Here is a 17215-nt window from a genome sequence, read left to right as displayed (position 1 = left end):
TGTTTAGTTCAAGTCCAGAGTGAGTATCGGTAGAAGTCAATCATTTAATGTGATATTTAAAGTTTTTATTTTGAGTTATACTGTGTCCACCATAAAATTCACCAATTTTAACTAAATTAAATGTCATTAAGTAATGACATTTAGTAAATTACAGAGTTATGCAACCATCACTATAAGGCAATTTTAGTGTATTTTCATCATTCTGTAAAGATCTCTTATACATGTTATGTTTAGGGTTTTGTATTGGATTTTTCACAACTTTTCTGCATAAAAACATAATTGAAACAAAATACAAACCATATTAATAAATTAGACTCTGTTGGCATTCAGACACAAATTTTCCTAGAAAGGAGCACATTTTGTATGTACAGTCTTTAAAAAGGAGTCTAATTAGGCATGCGTTACAATTTTCCTTAAATAATTTTCATAAAATCATGGATAAAAGGTGACGTGTATAGATTGAGACTGGCTCTGCTTCTGTGCAAGCAAAACTGGCATTATTCAGAAGGCACATGTTAGCAATAGCAGTGGTGAGTCATTATGTTACCCTCATTTGTTAGCACTTCTGTTTCTCACCTCAGTCTCTGAGTGGAGAATAAGTCATACCCTCACTGAGGTCATCCTGTCCATCGAAAAGAGCAGGGTAAATCAGGTCACATTCAAAATGGCAATCTCATTCAAGCTCTAATTTTTCTTTTCATTGGTTAATATTTTTCTGGATAATAGAGAAGCACATATATACGTTGCTTTTACGTAGTCTTGATTTTTTTTTCCATTCTTCCTTCTCAGGGACTATCACCTAGTAGCCTTTCTCCACAGCATACTTCCCTTCTCTCATCTTCTAGTCATGCAAAACTCCAAAGATTTTTTTTAAAAAGCATGTTAGGTATACATGCACCATGTGTAAAGTTAATTTACAATACTTTGTTTTAGTGAAATATAGAAGTTGAAGGCTCAGGTGTCTGTTAGAATGTAAGCTCCATGAAGATAGGGAGTTTTGTCTGTTTTGTTCAATGACATATACCAAGCTCCTAGAATAGCACCTGACACATAGCTAGTGTCAAGAATTATTTGTTTGATAAATCAAAGGAAGTTCTTTCTTAAATAAAGTTTTTAATATTTTTAATCTTAAAAGATTGTGTAGATTTGTCAACCTCATTGATGTGTTAGGAAGAGCATTTTGATATATTATATGAAGCACATATTATAGAAATTGATAAATTCCTAGAAAAATACAACCTATTAAGAATGAATTATGACAAAAAATATATGCACCCCTATGTTTATTGCAGCACTATACACAATAGCCAAGACATGGAAACAACTGAAATGCCTATCAGTAGACAACTGGATTAAGACACTGTGGCACATTTATACAATGGAGTATTACGCAGCCATAAAGAAGAATGAAATCTTACTATTGGCAACAATATGGATGGACCTAGAGAACATTATGTTAAGTGAAATAAGTCAGACAGAGAAAGACAAATACCATATGATCTCACTTATATGTGGAATCCAAAGAAAAGAATAAATGAATGAACTAATCAGAAACAGTCTCAGAGACATAAAGAAAAAACTGAGGGTTGCTAGATGGGAGGGGGTGGGGATGAAGGAGGTGAGGGGATTAGAAAGCACAGTCGGTAACCACAAGATTGCCACGGGGATCCGAAAGTCAATTTGGGAAATATAATCAATAATGTTGTAAAGATTTTGTAGGGTATCCAATGGACACTTGTCTCTCATTAGGGAGACCACCTCAGGGATGATGTAGATGCCTAATCACTGCACTTTACACCTGAAGCTGAAGTTGAACAATAATGAATGTCAATTACAATTATACACACACACACACACACACACACACACACACACACACAGACACACACACACATATTTACAAGAAGCGGAGTACAGCATTAGGAATAGAGACAGTGGAAATGTAATGGCTGTGTGCAATGTCAGAGGGGTGAGCAGGGTTGTCACTGTGTGAGGGATATAAATGATAAATGTCTAACTGTTACATTGTTTTGTACACCTGAAACTAATTTAAAAAAATGTTTAAAAAAAAGAATGAATTATGAAAAAATAGAAAATCTGAACAGACTGATTACTAGTAAGAAGATTAAATCAGTAACCAAACCCCCCTCCCCCAACAAACAAAAGTACGGACCAAGGTGGTTTACTAGTGAATTTCCCCAAATATTTAAAGAAGAATTAATACCAGTTGTTCTCAAACTGTTCCAAAAAATAGAAGAGGAGGGAATACTTCCAAACTAATTTTATGAGACCATTATTACCCTGATACCAAAACCAGACAAAGATTTCACACAAAAAAAGAAAACTATAGGTCAAAATCCCTGATGAACATAGATGCAAAATTCTTAAACAAAATATTAGTAAACCAAATTCAAAAGTAATTAAAAGGATCACGCCATGATCAAGTGAGATTTATTCCAGGTATGCAGGGAAGGTTCAACATCTGCGATGTGATACACCACATTAATAAAATAAAGAATAAAATTCGTATGATCATCTCAATAAGCACAGAAAAAGCATTTGACAAATTCAACATCCATTTATGATTAAAAAATCTACCAAAAAAGTGGGTATGTAGGGAATGTACCTCAACATAATAGAGGCCATATATGACAAACCTAAAGCTAACATCATACTCATTAGTGAAAAGCTTAAAGCTTAGACTCTAAGATCAGGAAAAACATAAGAATGCCCACTCTCACCACTTTTATTCAATACAGTATTGGGAGTCCTAGCTAGAGCAATTAGGCAAGAAAAAAAGAAATAAAAGTCATCTAGATTGGGAAGAAAGAAGTAAAACGTCTCTTTTTGCAGATGACATGGTATTATATATAGAAAACCTTAGAGACCCCACCAAAAAACAAAACAAAAACCTGTTAGAACTAATAAACAAATTCAGTAAAGTTGTGGGATACAAAAAAAATCAATTGCATTTCTATATACCAATAGTAAATTATCAGAAAGAGAAATTAAGAAAATAATCCTATTTACAATTGTATCAAAAAGAATAAAATACCTAGGAATAAATTTAACCAAGGAGGTGAAAGACCTGTACACTAAAAACTGTAAGATACTGATAAAATAAATTGAAGAAGACACAAATAAATAGAAATATATTCTGTGCTCATGGACTGGAAGAATTAATATTGCTAAAATGTCCATGCTACCTAAAACAATCTCCAGATTCAATGCAATCCTTTCAAAATTCCAATGGCATTTTTCACAGAAATAGAAAAAACAATCCTAAAGTTTGTACAAAACCACAAAAGACCCAGAAGAGCCAAAGTAATCTTGAGAAGAAGAACAAAGCTGAAAGCACCATGCTCCCTGATTTCAACCTATATTACAAAAACATAGAAATCAAAATAGTATAGTATTGGCATAAAAACAGATACATAGTTCAATGGAACAGAATAGAAAGCCTAGAAGTAAACCCATGTATATATGGTCAGTTAATTTATGACAAAAGAGCCAAAAATATACAGTGGGGAAACGATAACCTCTTCAATAAGTGTGTTGCAAAAGCTGGACATCCACATGCAAAAGAATGAAATTGGATTACTGTCTTGCAACATACTCAAAAGTCAACTCAATGGATTAAAGACTTTAACATAAGAATTGAAACCATAAAACTCCTAGAAGAAAACATAAGCGGTAAGTTCCTTGGCATTGTCTTGGCGATGATTTTTTGAATTTGACACCAAAAGCAAAGACAAGAAAAACAAAAATAAACAAATTGAACTACATGAAACTAAAAGCTCCTGCACAGTCAAGGAAACCATCAACAAAGGAAACCATCAACAAAATAAAAAGGCAATCTACCAAATAGGAGAATATATTTGCAAATCATATATTTGATAAAGGGTTAATATCCAGAGTATGGAGAGAACTAATACTGGTACAACTAAATAGCAAACAAAACAAATCCCAAAACAATCCAATTAAAAAGTGGATAGAGGATCTGAATGGACATTTTTCCAAAAAATACATACAGATGGCCAACAGGTACCTGAAAAGTTGCTCAACATTACTAATCAACAGGGAAATGCAAATCAAAACCTCAACAAGGTATCACTTCAAGGTGATAGAATGGCTATTACGGTATTGGACTTATCAGGGATGACTTCTTAAACAGTGTAGATGCCTGACCACTGCACTATACACCGAAGCTGAAGTAGAATATTGAATGTCAACTATAATTAAGTATTATATGGTGATGGGATGTAAAGTACAGTATAGGGAATATGGTCAATGGTATTTTAAGAGCTGTATATGATGTCAGAGGGGTCGTAGATTGGGGGTGTCACTTTGTGAGGGGTGTAAATGTCTAAGTAGTACATTGCTTTGTACAGCTGAAAGTAATAAAACATTTTTAAATTTTTTTTTTAAAAGACAAGAAACAAGACGTGTTGGTGAGAAAGTACAGAAAAGGGAACACTTGGCACTGTTGGTGGGAATGTACATTGGTGCAGGCACTGTGGAAAACAGTATGGACGTTACTCAAAAAAATGAAACTACTATAGGATCTTGCAATTCTACTTCTGGGTATTTATCCAAAGGAAATAAAAATATGATATTGACAAACAAACAAGCAAAAACTCATAGACACAGACAATAGTTTAGTGATTACCAGAGGATAAAGGGGGTGGGGGAGATAGAAAAGGCTGAAGGGGGTAAAATATATGATGACAGAAGGAGATTTGAGTTTGTTTTTTTTTCCCCCAAGTCAAGTTGTTGTCATTTCAATCTTAGTTGTGGAGGGTGCTGTTCAGCTTCAAGTTGTTGTCCTTTCAGTCTTAGTTGTGGAGGGTGCAGCTCAGCTCCAGGTCCAGTTGCAGTTGCTAGTTGCAGGGGGGCACAGCCCACCATCCCTTGTGGGAGTCGAACCGGCAACCTTGTGGTTGAGAGGACACTGTTCCAATCAACTGAGCCATCTGGGAGCTCAGCAGCAGCTCGGCGGCAGCTCGGCGGCAGCTCGGCTCAAGGTGTGGTGTTCAATCTTAGTTGCAGGGGGCGCTGCCCACCATCCCTTGCGGGAGTCGAAGAATTGAGCTGGCAACCTTGTGGTTGAGAGCCCACTGGCCCATATGGGAATCGAACTGGCAGCCTTTGGAGTTAGGAGCATGGAGCTCTAACTGCCTGAGCCACCGGGCCGGCCCCAGGAGATTTGAGTTTTGGTGGTGAACATACAATGCAATATATAGATGATGTATTAAAGAATTGTGCACTTGAAACCTATATAATTTTATTAACCAATGTCACCCCAATAAATTTAATTAAAAAAAAGAAAACAGGATATTGAAGAGGTATTTGCACTCCCATGTTAACTGCAGTATTATTTACAATAGCCAAATCATGGGAGTGTCCTAAGTGTCTGTCAAATATACAATGGAATATAATTCATCCATTAAAAAGGAAATCCTGCCATTTGTGACAACATGTACAGAACTTGAAGGCATTGGGCTAAGTGAAATGTCAGAGAAAGGCAAATACTGTATGATCTCACTTATATGTACAATCTAAACAAAAACATAAACAAACTCATAGAGAATTGATTGGTGGTTGCTAGAGAGAGGCAGGAGCTGGGGGATGAGTGAAATGAGTGAAGGTAGTCAAAAGGTACAAACTTCCAGTTATAAAATAAGTTCTGCAGATGCAATGTACAGCCTGGTGACTATAGTTAATAGTACTGTAATGCATATTTGAAAATTACTAAGAGAGTAGATTTTAAAAGTTCTCTCACAAGAAAAAGGACTTTGTAACTATGTTTGATCATGGATGTTAGCTAGATTTATTGTGATGATCATTTTGCAATATATACAAGTATCAAATCCTCATGTTGTATACCTGAAATTAATATAAGGTTGTATGTCAATAATATCACAATTTTATAAAGCACATATTTTAAATACATTAGTGGGACTCATATAGAATTCTAAAATAAACTTAAAATGTAACATGAATAAGTTATATTGGTCTCTCCACACTGGATATCAGCTTCAACATCTGTATAAATAGGTAACATAAATTGAATAAATGCATCAATGGAAGATTTAGGATTTTATAGTTCTAACAATCCATATTTCTATTTCTTAGTTTACCTAAATTTTGTCAGTCTTACCATGTATTTATTAACTGGTCTCCCTTTTTACTTTTTATTAATTCATTCTTTCAGTCACAATTTTAAGACAACTGATGTTCTCTCTACTTATGTCTCATTATCACATTACACCCCTCCTTCTCCACCCCAGATCTAGTCACCTTGATTAAATTTGTTTCTCCAGTGTTCCCAGACATGGATTACTGTCATCACTGATGCACACTTTCCAAATGCAGGAGACTCTTCCCAGGGCTACTGACCTCATTTCTTTCTTCTTCCTAGGGAACCATAAGCCATCATCCAGTCTTCTCAATCTAGAGGCTTTTGTTCTCCTGTCTCCTCTCTTCATCTCATCCTCTCTCTTGCACCTGTAAAACAAGACCCCTGTACTACTTACCAGCATTCCCCTTCTCTCTTTTCCCCTTCTCTCTTTTCCTCTCAAAAGAGTAGTCTCATATCATTGTTTTTATTTCTTCACCTATACATCTCAACTTACTGCAAAAATCTTCTTTTCCCACTCAACATGTTGTTTTAAAATCATATAAACCCCTTAATTTTGTCAAATTCAATTAACACATGTCCTGATCTTATTTGACCCCTTGGTGGCACTTAACGCCTTGGACCTTTCCTTCCTTGTTGGAATATTTTCATCTCACGTTTCCATCACACCTGCTCCACCAATGCACCTTCTACCACCTTCACCATTCCTTTTCAGTGAGATTAATTAATTAATTTTTGCAAACTCAGTTTACAATCAAATATTGTTCTCCAGAGCTCTGTCCTTGGTCCTGTTCTCAAGCTATAAAATTTCTCTGGGAAAAACCAATAAATTCCTATCGTTTTAGTTACCACTTCTTTTATTATGACTCCCACATTAAAATCTTTAGCCCTAAGCTCTCTACTGAACTCCAGATCTCCCTTCTCTGGCTGTCTCCTGGATATTTTCTCCACCTATGTGTTACTAAGTACGTCCTCTAAAATCTATTAGATCTCATCTGGGTTCCTTTCTTTGGGTGACTGCATTTTGCATGCAAGAAGGAAGGTTAACCGAATATTCGGTAGCCAGAAGGGCAGGTTACTCTTATCTGCTGTTTATTTCTGTTTCTCCTCTTTCTGGATACACAATGGAATTGGACTTCCCTGCTCCTTTGAAATTAGGTGTGTCATATGACTTGTTTTGGCCAATGCAACATATTGGAGGTGATGTGTGTCACTTCTCGGTAGAAACCTTTAAAAACTGGCACTCATAACTTTATTCCCTTCCTCCTGATTTGACAATTGGCAACATTTCAGAGGAAAGAGGCTCCATCAGCTTGAATCCTCATGTGAAGATAATGTGGCACAGATCTCCCACCAACCAAAAATGTACATACAGCATAAGTGAGAAATAAATCTCTATTATTTTAAGCCTGTGAGATTTTGGAGTTATTTGTTATTGCCACATAGCTCACCTCGACTTGACTGACTCAAGATCAAAACCAAATTCATTAATTCTTTTCCCTCTACACTATTAACAGAATAAAACAGCATAAAAGCATCTCACCTGTCCTTTCTCCTATATTCCCTTTTTACTTTGTCTTTGTTTGAGCCATAACCTAAATTATCTAGAGCATATTGAGACTCCACTTTCATGTCCACTCACATTTTATGATTCAGCTGGTTCTGTAGATTCTATTCCCTAAGTAGTCTTCAAATATATTCTTTCATTTGTATCCTTAGTATAATCTTCTCATTATCTATTGCAGTGACTTTGTAAATGATCTTGTCTCCAGTATCAGCCTACCCTATCCATCTTCCATACGGCTTCCAGAATAATTTTTATAAAATACAAACTTTAACCATTCCACTCACCTGCTTAAAATCTTTCACCAAAATGCTCTGCCATAGTATACTAGGCTTTTAGTAGTCTAAGCTCTTTCTATCACCTCAACCACATCTCTGCTCCAGCAATACCTTCTCATCCCACTCCTGCACCGCCCAGCTCCCACACATACAGAGACTATACTATTTCTTGACTGATCCTTCTAAGAAACCTCAATTTAGGTTTCATTTACCCTAAAAAGGCTTTCAGGTTGTCCCAAGCAGACATATCTATTCCCTCCCTCATACCAGTTCTCTGCCTAAAATGTGCCTTTGTTATTGAATATGGCACTTTTTGAAAACATTTGCTTATGTGGCCATTATCATGACTATAATCCTCTTGTGGATAGGGGAGATATCTTATTCACCGTTATATCTGGAAAGCACAGTACTTAGCATATTCCAGGTACCTCAAAAGATATTTACAGAAATGAAATGATAAGCCATTTGATCAGATAGCTTAACATCTGTTAAGGGCTTATATTTTTTAAACATCTGAAAATTTGTTGAGAGCTTACTACTATGTGTTGGGCATTGTAACAAACATTCCATCAGTTTTATTTTATTTAGCTCAACAATAATTCTAGGACATTGAGACACACATTAAGTGCCTATTGTTATGGATTTCATTATCTGAGGCAAACCATATCTCACCTTCCTAATGGGTAGATCATTATAGGCCCTTAAGTATTAATTAAATGGATTATTTTCCTATGCAGTCACTGAATGAATAGCAGCAACTATAGCTTACATTCAAGGTTTTTATCTATACCTTTTAAGAGAAAGTTAGCTCTATTACTTAAATAGCTCTATTATTTTGAAAAAGAACTTTGATATTTATATATCATTGTTTCTTTAAAGCATAGCACTTTTTTTTTTTTTTTTTTTACACAAATTAGTGGATCTCTGTAGTGAGCCAGGGGTAACTTAAATGAGAGAAACAGGGTACAAAGAGATTGACTAACTTGTCCTGTATCATAACTTTTCAAGATTTCATTATCATTCTTCACATATCTCAACCCCACAAAATAATTTTCTAATTATCACTGAATGACAAAATGCCAAGTACCGACAGAATTACAGATGAAACGCAAGACTTATTTTCAGGGGCCACCGATAAGATATTGGGGGAAATCACAAAGACATGAGAAGGTAATATAATAAATCAGGTGACTCCCGTCTCTGACCTTCTTGGCTGGAACATTCAAGGTTTTACTATTCATCTCTTGTGAACTTTTTATTATCTTAATAATAGGCAGATGTATGAACCAGAATGTTAATACCGTAAAAAGAAAACAACCACAACAACAAAATGATATTCCTTGAGGTCATTCATTCACCAGAAAGAGGAGTTAAGGCCATTACTTTTACTTCACTCCGCATCCCAGTTTTTAGACTACGGGGTGCAGAACCAGTTTCATTTGTCGAAGGCCAAAAAGCCGTGAGACTGGCGAGTCAAGCAATTACCAGCCACTTGGCCTTTTTGCAGAAATACACAAAACGTGTAGAATCACTTAATTTTATCCCCTCCTAACCTCTTCACTTGGAAATTGGCTGCTCGGGCGAATGTTGTTTTTTCCCCCCGCAGCTATGTGTGAAGAGCGATTAACACTCCCTCGACAAACCCCTTCCCGGGCCATTTGGGAGTTACACGCGTTCGCACCAGGTTGAACCCATTGCACCTTCACGCGCAGCCTTTTTGTTTATGCGGCTAGCCGGGCAGAGAGGGGCGGACAGGCAACGAATCTCCCAATACGCAGCAGGCCGCGGGGCTATATAAGCTCGGGGTTGGGGCCGGTGGGCGGAAGGGGCCAGGCTAGCCCGCGAGCTGACAGCGGCGGTCCCCCGAGCCCCGCCGCGCCATGGAGACCGCAGAGCGCTGCGAGAGCGGAGCCCGCGAGTGCGCGCGCTGCAGCCGCCTGCTGCCGTCGGTCCTCGACCGCCCCACGCGGCACGGAGGCTCGGAGTCGGGGTATCGCTCCTCGCCACTGCCCTGCACCTCCCCCACCCCACCACTCCCTACCGCACCTCCCCAGCTCCTCCCCCCCGCTCGCCGCCCCCCAACACCCCCTCGGCCTGCACTCGGGTGCAAATACTTCTGCCGGGTCTGGGCTCACGTCTCCCCTGCGCGCCTTTGCTCCCCACCCTGCAGATCCGGAGGCTTCTGGAGACCTTGGGTTGACGCCCGAGGCGAGCGGGAGGAGGAGGCGCCGCACCACGCCGCGGAGGCGGTGAGTGAGCTGCGCGTGGCGGGCAGCGCCTCCGAGGGGCGCAGAAGATCAACCAAAGCTGGGGACACCCGGTCCGAGAAGGACACGTGCCCGGCCTGCCCCTCGCTTAAGATCGCGCCAGCCGGTGGCCCTACCGGTGGCCCTGTCAGAGCTGATGCGGCGAGTGTGTCCTCCAGAGCAACTGGAACACACGGATCCGACCGAGAGCGAGGCTGCTCAGAGCCGGGGTCACGTTCCCTGCGGGCGCGAGGAACACTTGGTAGTGCTCGTTTCCAATTTCCAGAAGAAGGTGAGTGATAACTGTGATTCATCTCTTTATGTTCCCAGATGCCCAATGGCCCCGCAATGACCGAAGCCTCTGGAAAGCTTTCCCGATACAGACACCCGGTCAGGTGAGTGACTGGCCAAACCAAAGGTCTCTTGATCCTCCCGCCCTAGCGAAGAGCCGGGGACGTCGCACAACCCAGCTCAGCAGCTGGTCCTGCAGTTTTTCTCTCTTGGAAAATCAATCTTCAAGCTTACTTTATCCTCCCCGTCCCAGAAATCCTTTATTCATTGCATTGAAAAATGTAGGAGGTCATGCTCTTACCTAAAAGAATTGTGCATTCTCAGTAAAAGCTTAAGGACTATGTTAGAGGGAAAGTGGACGATATAGTAAAATTTGAACTGTGACATTTTGTGCAGAACCAGTTTTTTTATTTTTACGCCAAGGGATCCGAATGAAATTGGCTTCACGCCAGGCAGCGTGTGTATATTCTTATTCTCTTGCAAACCGGAAGGAAGAATGGTGTTCAAAGTTGCAGTTTTACAGTAAATCTAACAAATAGAGCTTGACATGTAAGAGAAAATGGGAATATGATGAAAATTCTAAAGATTACTAAGGATCATAAAAGGGATCACAAGTTATTTGGCATAAGAATAAGTGTTCTAGGCACAGGAAGTCAGCCTTTCTGTAGGATTCTTTGTAGCTTTTATTCAGGTGAAAGATTAATACTGCAGTTTGCCTACTTCAGAGAGCTGTTAGAAGAGCTATATGATGTTTGTAAAATGTGTGTGTGTTTATAAATAGCATGTTGATTAATTTCCTACCACTAGGGAAAGGCGCAGGAAAAAATAATCACAGCCGCAGTGGCAAGTGTTGTTATAGAGTTCAATTTGGTCAGTTTTACAAATATATTCATTCAGGGCATGAAGTGTCTAACACGGCCAGAGGGAATGGGGATGGGTCAGGAAGTGTGTATTGTAGGTTATGGTTACTTGGCTGAGTCTTGAAGTTAGCCAGGTAGACAGTAGGTGGGGGAGGTAGGGGCCTAAGTAATAGCATAGGAAAAGAGATAGGAAAAGAGGTAGCATAGGAAAACAGCATGACTCCTGGGAGTATCCATTAAGGAGCTGGAATTGGGGTATGTGAAGCTGTGGCCATTCCAGCAGGGAAGCCAAAGGCTACATCTTGTACACCTTCATACAGAGTTTAGTCCTAATCCTGTATGTGGCATTGGGAACTCATGGACTTTATTCTGTAAGTGGTTTTGAGGGTCACTCAAAGAGTTTTAACCAGAAGAATGGTGTCATTAGATATACATTTTAGAAAAATCACTAAGAAACTGGTGTATAGGCTTCGTTAGAACACCAAAAGATGAAATTGGAAGTTATTGAAAATGCTCAGGCAAGAATGATAAAGAGCCATTCTAAGGCATTGGAAGTGGGGATAGGACTGGGTGAATTTGGGGAATCCTTAGGTGATAGACTAGATTAAGCTTATAATGTATTGGATATTGTAGGTAAAAAAGACAGAATGGCTCCCGAGTTTGTGGCTGATGACCAGGTTTAATGCTATACTAACAGAATGGAAATTAGGGCTACAACAGATTTGGGGAGCAAGATAATGAGTTCAATTTTCCATTTATGGTATTTAATGTGACTGTGGGGCATCCAAATAGTGATGTCCATTTGAGAGCTACATATATAGATCGGGGACCCAGCATCAGGATCTTAAGTGGAAATACAGACTTGGGGACATTTGGTAAACGTATGTTAGAGAAATCCTATATAATCAATTCCTTTCTTTTCTGAATTATTGTAGCAATATATATGTACTGCTCTTAATTTTATTTTATTTTTATTATTTTCTATCCTGAGCGGTAGTGGTTTCTGATTCTTTTTACTCAATTGACAACTCTTGAGGGTAGGGGCCATGATTTATTCATCTTTGAATTACAAATTATGTCTGGCACACAAGAGCACTGAAATATGGATTGAATGACTGAATTATTGATGGTTACTAATTTGACAGCAAAATTATAAAAAAATTTTTCACCATTTTGCTAAAAAGATTTACAAACTACATTACCCATCTTTCTGCTTTTCAAAATGGAGTATACTAAACATAATGTACCTTCTCTTTGTTAAAATCACTCTATTATATGGGTACATGGGGCTACTTACTCCACTGAAATGACTGTACTATAGTTGGTGATTCAGCCTTATCCCTCCTCTTTTCCTTGGATGAAAAATAATAGAAGACCAGATGACAAGATTAATATTTTTCATAAATTTGAAATTCTGAGGTAATCATGTTTACATGAAAATTATTTGTATAAAACCAGTGTCATTCTCAGTATCTCAGTATGGTGTTTCCAAATTTAATTTGATGTGGCAAGGGGAGGGTGATGGGATCAAGCTTGAGGTCAGAGGTAGCCTTTCTGTACTTCAAGTTGTGAGACCATAGACAAACTTTAAAAATGTTGCTTTTTGTACTTCCCTAAACTTACTTTGGCTACATCTGTAACTAAGAGTTAAATCTGTGAGCTTTATGCAAGATACTAGGTAATTTCTGCCTTCGTGTAAGGTGCATAATATTTTTTTTGTCTTTGTAAAGTTGCCTACCATCAGATTTTTTAATGTAGTGGTAAGACTCAATTTTTATTCCTAAGGAATTTGGAAATTGGAAGACAAACCTTCTTCTATATTTTTTAAAGAATAAATATATCATGATGCGTAATAAAGTGAGCTAAAAATTGATTTTAGGCTCAATCAGTGTTTAGTGTGAATTTGTTTGACTCATTTTACACCTTGGATAAAGATTTTTAAAGTAATCAACCAGTTATTGATACTTCAGCAAGTAGACTCCATGAAAACTATGATAGTAGCATTTTAAAGCTCTTTATCTTAAAGCTGTGTCAAAATGCATAAAACAATTGTTAAATGTATGGGGCTCTGGAAATTTGAACATTTCATGAGTATAAGGGTATAAGGATTCTGAATATGAAAAAGTAAAGTGTATTATGTTGTGTGCTTCTTTCAGACTATTTTGGCCAAAATCAAAGTGTTATGATTACTTATATCAAGAAGCAGAAGCTCTTCTGAAAAATTTTCCAATTCAAGCCACAATTTCATTTTATGAAGATTCTGATAGTGAAGATGAAATTGAGGAACTGATCTGTGAAAATTAATCTGATTAATTGCTTTTGATGACATTAAAACTTTGTAGGATTTAAATTTAGTGTGTAAATGTATCATAATCATTTTAAACTAATATATTTGTATATAAATTATTAATAAAATGAATATTTCATAATTACTATGGAACTTGGGCCTTTTTTTACCCCTATACTATAATTCAATACTGGAATTTAAAAATAGATGCCATTTACAAATGTCTTGGTTGTATTGTAAACATTTGATAAACAAAAGATAATCTTGATCTCTTTTCATAAAACCATGTTTCTTTAGTTATAATTTTGCAAATATTTAGTTATAACTTTGCATAGAATGACAATAACCGAATCTTGTAACATCTGCTATTTCTTATTGCTATCCATTGGATATTGTAGTTACAGATGAATATGATTAGATATGAAGAAAATCACCTTATGTTACCAATCACACATTATTATGTATTTGCTAGCAGATGGCGAAAACAACAAATCATTGTAACTGAGAATGGGAGTCAGTGGTAAGGCTATTAAATTTTAGGGATTTTTAATGAATGATGAGTCAAGTAATTCTCACTTTAATACTCTTCTGCCGTCCTTAACCCAGTAGTAAAATAGCATGGGTGTTCAGTACTTATGGAACTACATTAAAGAATCCCCAGAATTAAAACAAAATGTTTAAGTGGGCATGACTTACATGGGGTCTAAAAATGGGTGCAAAAAGGTCAGAATTTGATAGTATTTTTCCATTTCTGTCCAAGGGAGAGCTAAGAAATTTGGCAGATATGAAACATTCTCCAACAACATCATCTTCCTTTTCTCTTATTCCCTGCTCCTGATATTCTCATGTAAAAATTTCCTTGTGGGAAGTGAAATAAATTCTTAGTGATTAATTTTTTAAAGTAGACCTATAGATGAATACATTGTTTTTTAATGAGAGAAAACCGGAGCGCTTTGCAAGTTACATAAAGGTAACAGTAAATTATGGTAATGAATTTCTTTTAGCTCAAATGCAATTTTTTCATAATAAACATTTCAATTGCAAATAAAAAAATGTTTTTATAATATTCCAGAGTGATAATGGGCAGAGGTGAAGGTCAGAGATGGTTACCTAGCTAAGAAATATCTCTTACTTGAATGGTTACATATATTCACACACTTTCCTTCTAATTGAAAAGCAACTACAAACATTAATACACAGGCACTTTATGGACAAGACAATTGAAATAGGTCAAGTTCAAACCATGTTTCAGACTCAGGAAAAATGAGTAATGGAAGAAGGATAGGGAGGGTTATTAGAACTATATTTTTTTCTGGAAACTCTCTTCCTTTACTGCATTCTATTCTCAGGATGTGTGTGTTCCTCCAAGGAAAAATTCACCAGGTTCCCAATTTGGACCTTGAGCATTAGAGACTGTTGTTTACCTGCACAGTATTTGTGCTTCGTTCATTAATATGTTGGCAGTATGAAGAGCTACTGCCATTTACTGAGTGCTTACTATTAATCAGGCAATGTATCGTGTTGTTTACATACGACATCTCATTTTACCCTTACTAAAACCTAAATCTATTATGCAGATGGGAAAATGAGGCTCTGAGATACTAATGTACCTTGCATAAGGCTACTCAAGTGCAAGTACTCGTATGGCATCCAAACTAAACCTATCTGACTGGTAAATGTAGCTGTTCAATACTGCAGTTTGGAGTGGGCTGCATCAGTGTACAATTCCCTGCATACTTCAGGGAAGACAGGAAGTTAGATGAGGAGGAAGAACTCGTGATCAGGTAAATGAACAGGAGACTTCACTAGCGTGTTTGACTCATAATGTGAGTCATTAGCGAGAGATCTTAATGGTGAAGTTTTCTTTTCACCCCACAGGAGTGGCCGTTTGCATTTGACACCTGGGCTTTTCAAGTATTTTCTTTCCTGTATAGCCTGGTGCTTTAGAGGAGAGAGTTTCGGAGAAATCAAAATGCTCTAATAGTGTTATTTTATTCCATATGTTAAGTACTAGTGTAACGGTAGTGCTGAACAATGGACAAACACTTGTGTTGTGGGCTAACAGGACTGTAGAAGAATTTCTTCTCAGATTCGGTCAGCACCAAGGCTAACGAACAGCTTCACTCACTTGAATCTTTCCGCGGAATAGCTGTCACCTCCTTTCGGTGCTGAAATTCAGGGTGGATAACAAACGGAGCATGCGTACTTTCCCGTGGTTCCGCCGTCCCCCCTCCCACGCCGGCGTTCCGTCCGCCTCGTTGGCCCCGCCCTCCGCGGACCCGACGTGCTGCGTCATGGCGCGCCTTACCCCTGGCGACCCCGGAAGTGGGTTGGGGGCTTGGCCTCTGCCCGGCCCCGGAGCCGGAGCGGGAGGTGTTCCCGAAGAGGGGTCTAGCTTAGCGATTCAGTCTGGCGGTGGACCCCGGGCAGGGCCCGGACCAGGGGTCCAGGATGCTGAACGTCCCATCCCAGTCCTTCCCGGCCCCCAGCTCGCAGCAGCGCGTCGCCTCCGGGGGGCGTAGCAAGGTAAGCGAGTGAACACTGACGGTCTCACTCAGCGCTTGCCCCCCGCCGGGGTTTCCTATTCCAGTACAGTCCATTTTCTCCTTCCGACCCCCTCCCACCGCCTGTCCGGCTGTAACCCTCTGTCCTGCCTGCCCTTCGTGGCAACTTCTGTCTGATCCCCTGTGGTCTTCAGACCTCGAACTCCCCTAACCTGCCTCGCACACACTGGTCCCTTTTCTTTCCCATCCCTTAATCCCGTTCTGTCAATTACCTTTTCTCCAAGTCTTTCCCCCGCGACTTCCATGCAGATGTATACGCCAGGGCCAGGCACTGTGCTTGCTGTGTTGTAGGGACTGAGTGTCAGCTTCCTTCCCTCAACCTCCTCTCCGGGCTTTTGTTCTTCACTTTCCGAAGGAGATCTGCGTGGTGTGGGTTCCCCAGCCCAAGGGAAAGGTGGGGCAGTGGCGACAGTGACCAGTAACCATCCCTCGCAGGGGGGGGGACGCCAGGAGCTAGGGGAGATTGCAGAAGCGACAACGTCTCCAAACTTCCCTTTAGGTGTACGGACACTTCTCCAAGTCACACTGCCTTTCTCTCTTCTTCTGGTACCTCAGTGTTTTGTAACTGCCTTTTTTACTGATACCACTTGATGACTTGGAAGCTAATACACTGTTTTCGTTTTTGTTGAACATGGTTACAGTTAGCAACAGGTGGAGTACAAATGTGTTTCACATTAGCAATGTTTAATAAACTTGTCTCCTGTGTGCATTGCAACACGCATGTTGCTTGCTGCTGTTTGTTGTTTCCTCATTCTGTAACCACATCATGTTTTGTTTGTGAGACTTCCACCTGCTTGGGCCACACCTTTTTCATTTCTGGACTCTTGGATCGTATTAGCATCATTTGGACCGTCACCGACTTTTGTTTTCCTCCACTTAGACCTGGAGTTTGACTCTAGACAAGAATTACGGGTTCAGGGATCTGTAGCTCTCATTAGCTTTTCAGACGTCTGTAATGTAAGCCCACCTAAAATACTAATATAGCT

General features: G+C 39.0%; 2 protein-coding genes and 1 long non-coding RNA gene across 6 annotated transcripts in view; 2 read left to right on the top strand and 1 right to left on the bottom strand.

Moving 5' to 3' along the window:
- The window catches only part of LOC141571680 (uncharacterized), a 44516-nt gene extending 34235 nt beyond the window's left edge, over window positions 1-10281 (bottom strand). The window contains exon 1 of the long non-coding RNA XR_012496658.2: window positions 10145-10281. This is a non-coding gene — a long non-coding RNA (uncharacterized LOC141571680). The remainder of the gene's footprint in view (window positions 1-10144) is intronic.
- RIPPLY2 (ripply transcriptional repressor 2) lies at window positions 9630-13811 on the top strand. Of its 3 annotated transcripts, XM_074333258.2 has the most exons (4): window positions 9630-9971; window positions 10152-10230; window positions 10558-10622; window positions 13535-13811. In XM_074333258.2, the coding sequence occupies exons 1-4, from the start codon at window positions 9862-9864 to the stop codon at window positions 13680-13682; spliced, it is 402 nt and encodes a 133-aa protein (XP_074189359.2). In that variant the 5' UTR covers window positions 9630-9861; the 3' UTR covers window positions 13683-13811. The 3 variants fall into 3 exon arrangements, 2 of the variants coding, with proteins under 2 accessions (XP_074189359.2, XP_074189358.2); XR_012496655.2 differs by having other exon boundaries at window positions 10152-10622; window positions 13535-13618; XM_074333257.2 differs by lacking the exon at window positions 10558-10622 and having other exon boundaries at window positions 10152-10519.
- Window positions 13812-15966: 2155 nt separating this feature from the next.
- The window catches only part of CYB5R4 (cytochrome b5 reductase 4), a 70643-nt gene continuing 69394 nt past the window's right edge, over window positions 15967-17215 (top strand). Inside the window, exon 1 of one of the 2 annotated variants that reach the window (XM_088795572.1) lies at window positions 15967-16191. In XM_088795572.1, coding sequence (XP_088651698.1) covers window positions 16117-16191 — 75 coding nt within the window. In that variant the 5' untranslated portion in view covers window positions 15967-16116. The remainder of the gene's footprint in view (window positions 16192-17215) is intronic. The other variant, XM_088795571.1, reaches the window with a different exon arrangement.

The sequence above is a fragment of the Rhinolophus sinicus genome, chromosome 2 (genome assembly GCF_057876585.1).
Source record: "Rhinolophus sinicus isolate RSI-liver-muscle chromosome 2, RSI-T2T, whole genome shotgun sequence".
NCBI classification, from domain to species: domain Eukaryota; kingdom Metazoa; phylum Chordata; class Mammalia; order Chiroptera; family Rhinolophidae; genus Rhinolophus; species Rhinolophus sinicus.
This window is presented reverse-complemented; position numbering and strand designations above follow the sequence as displayed.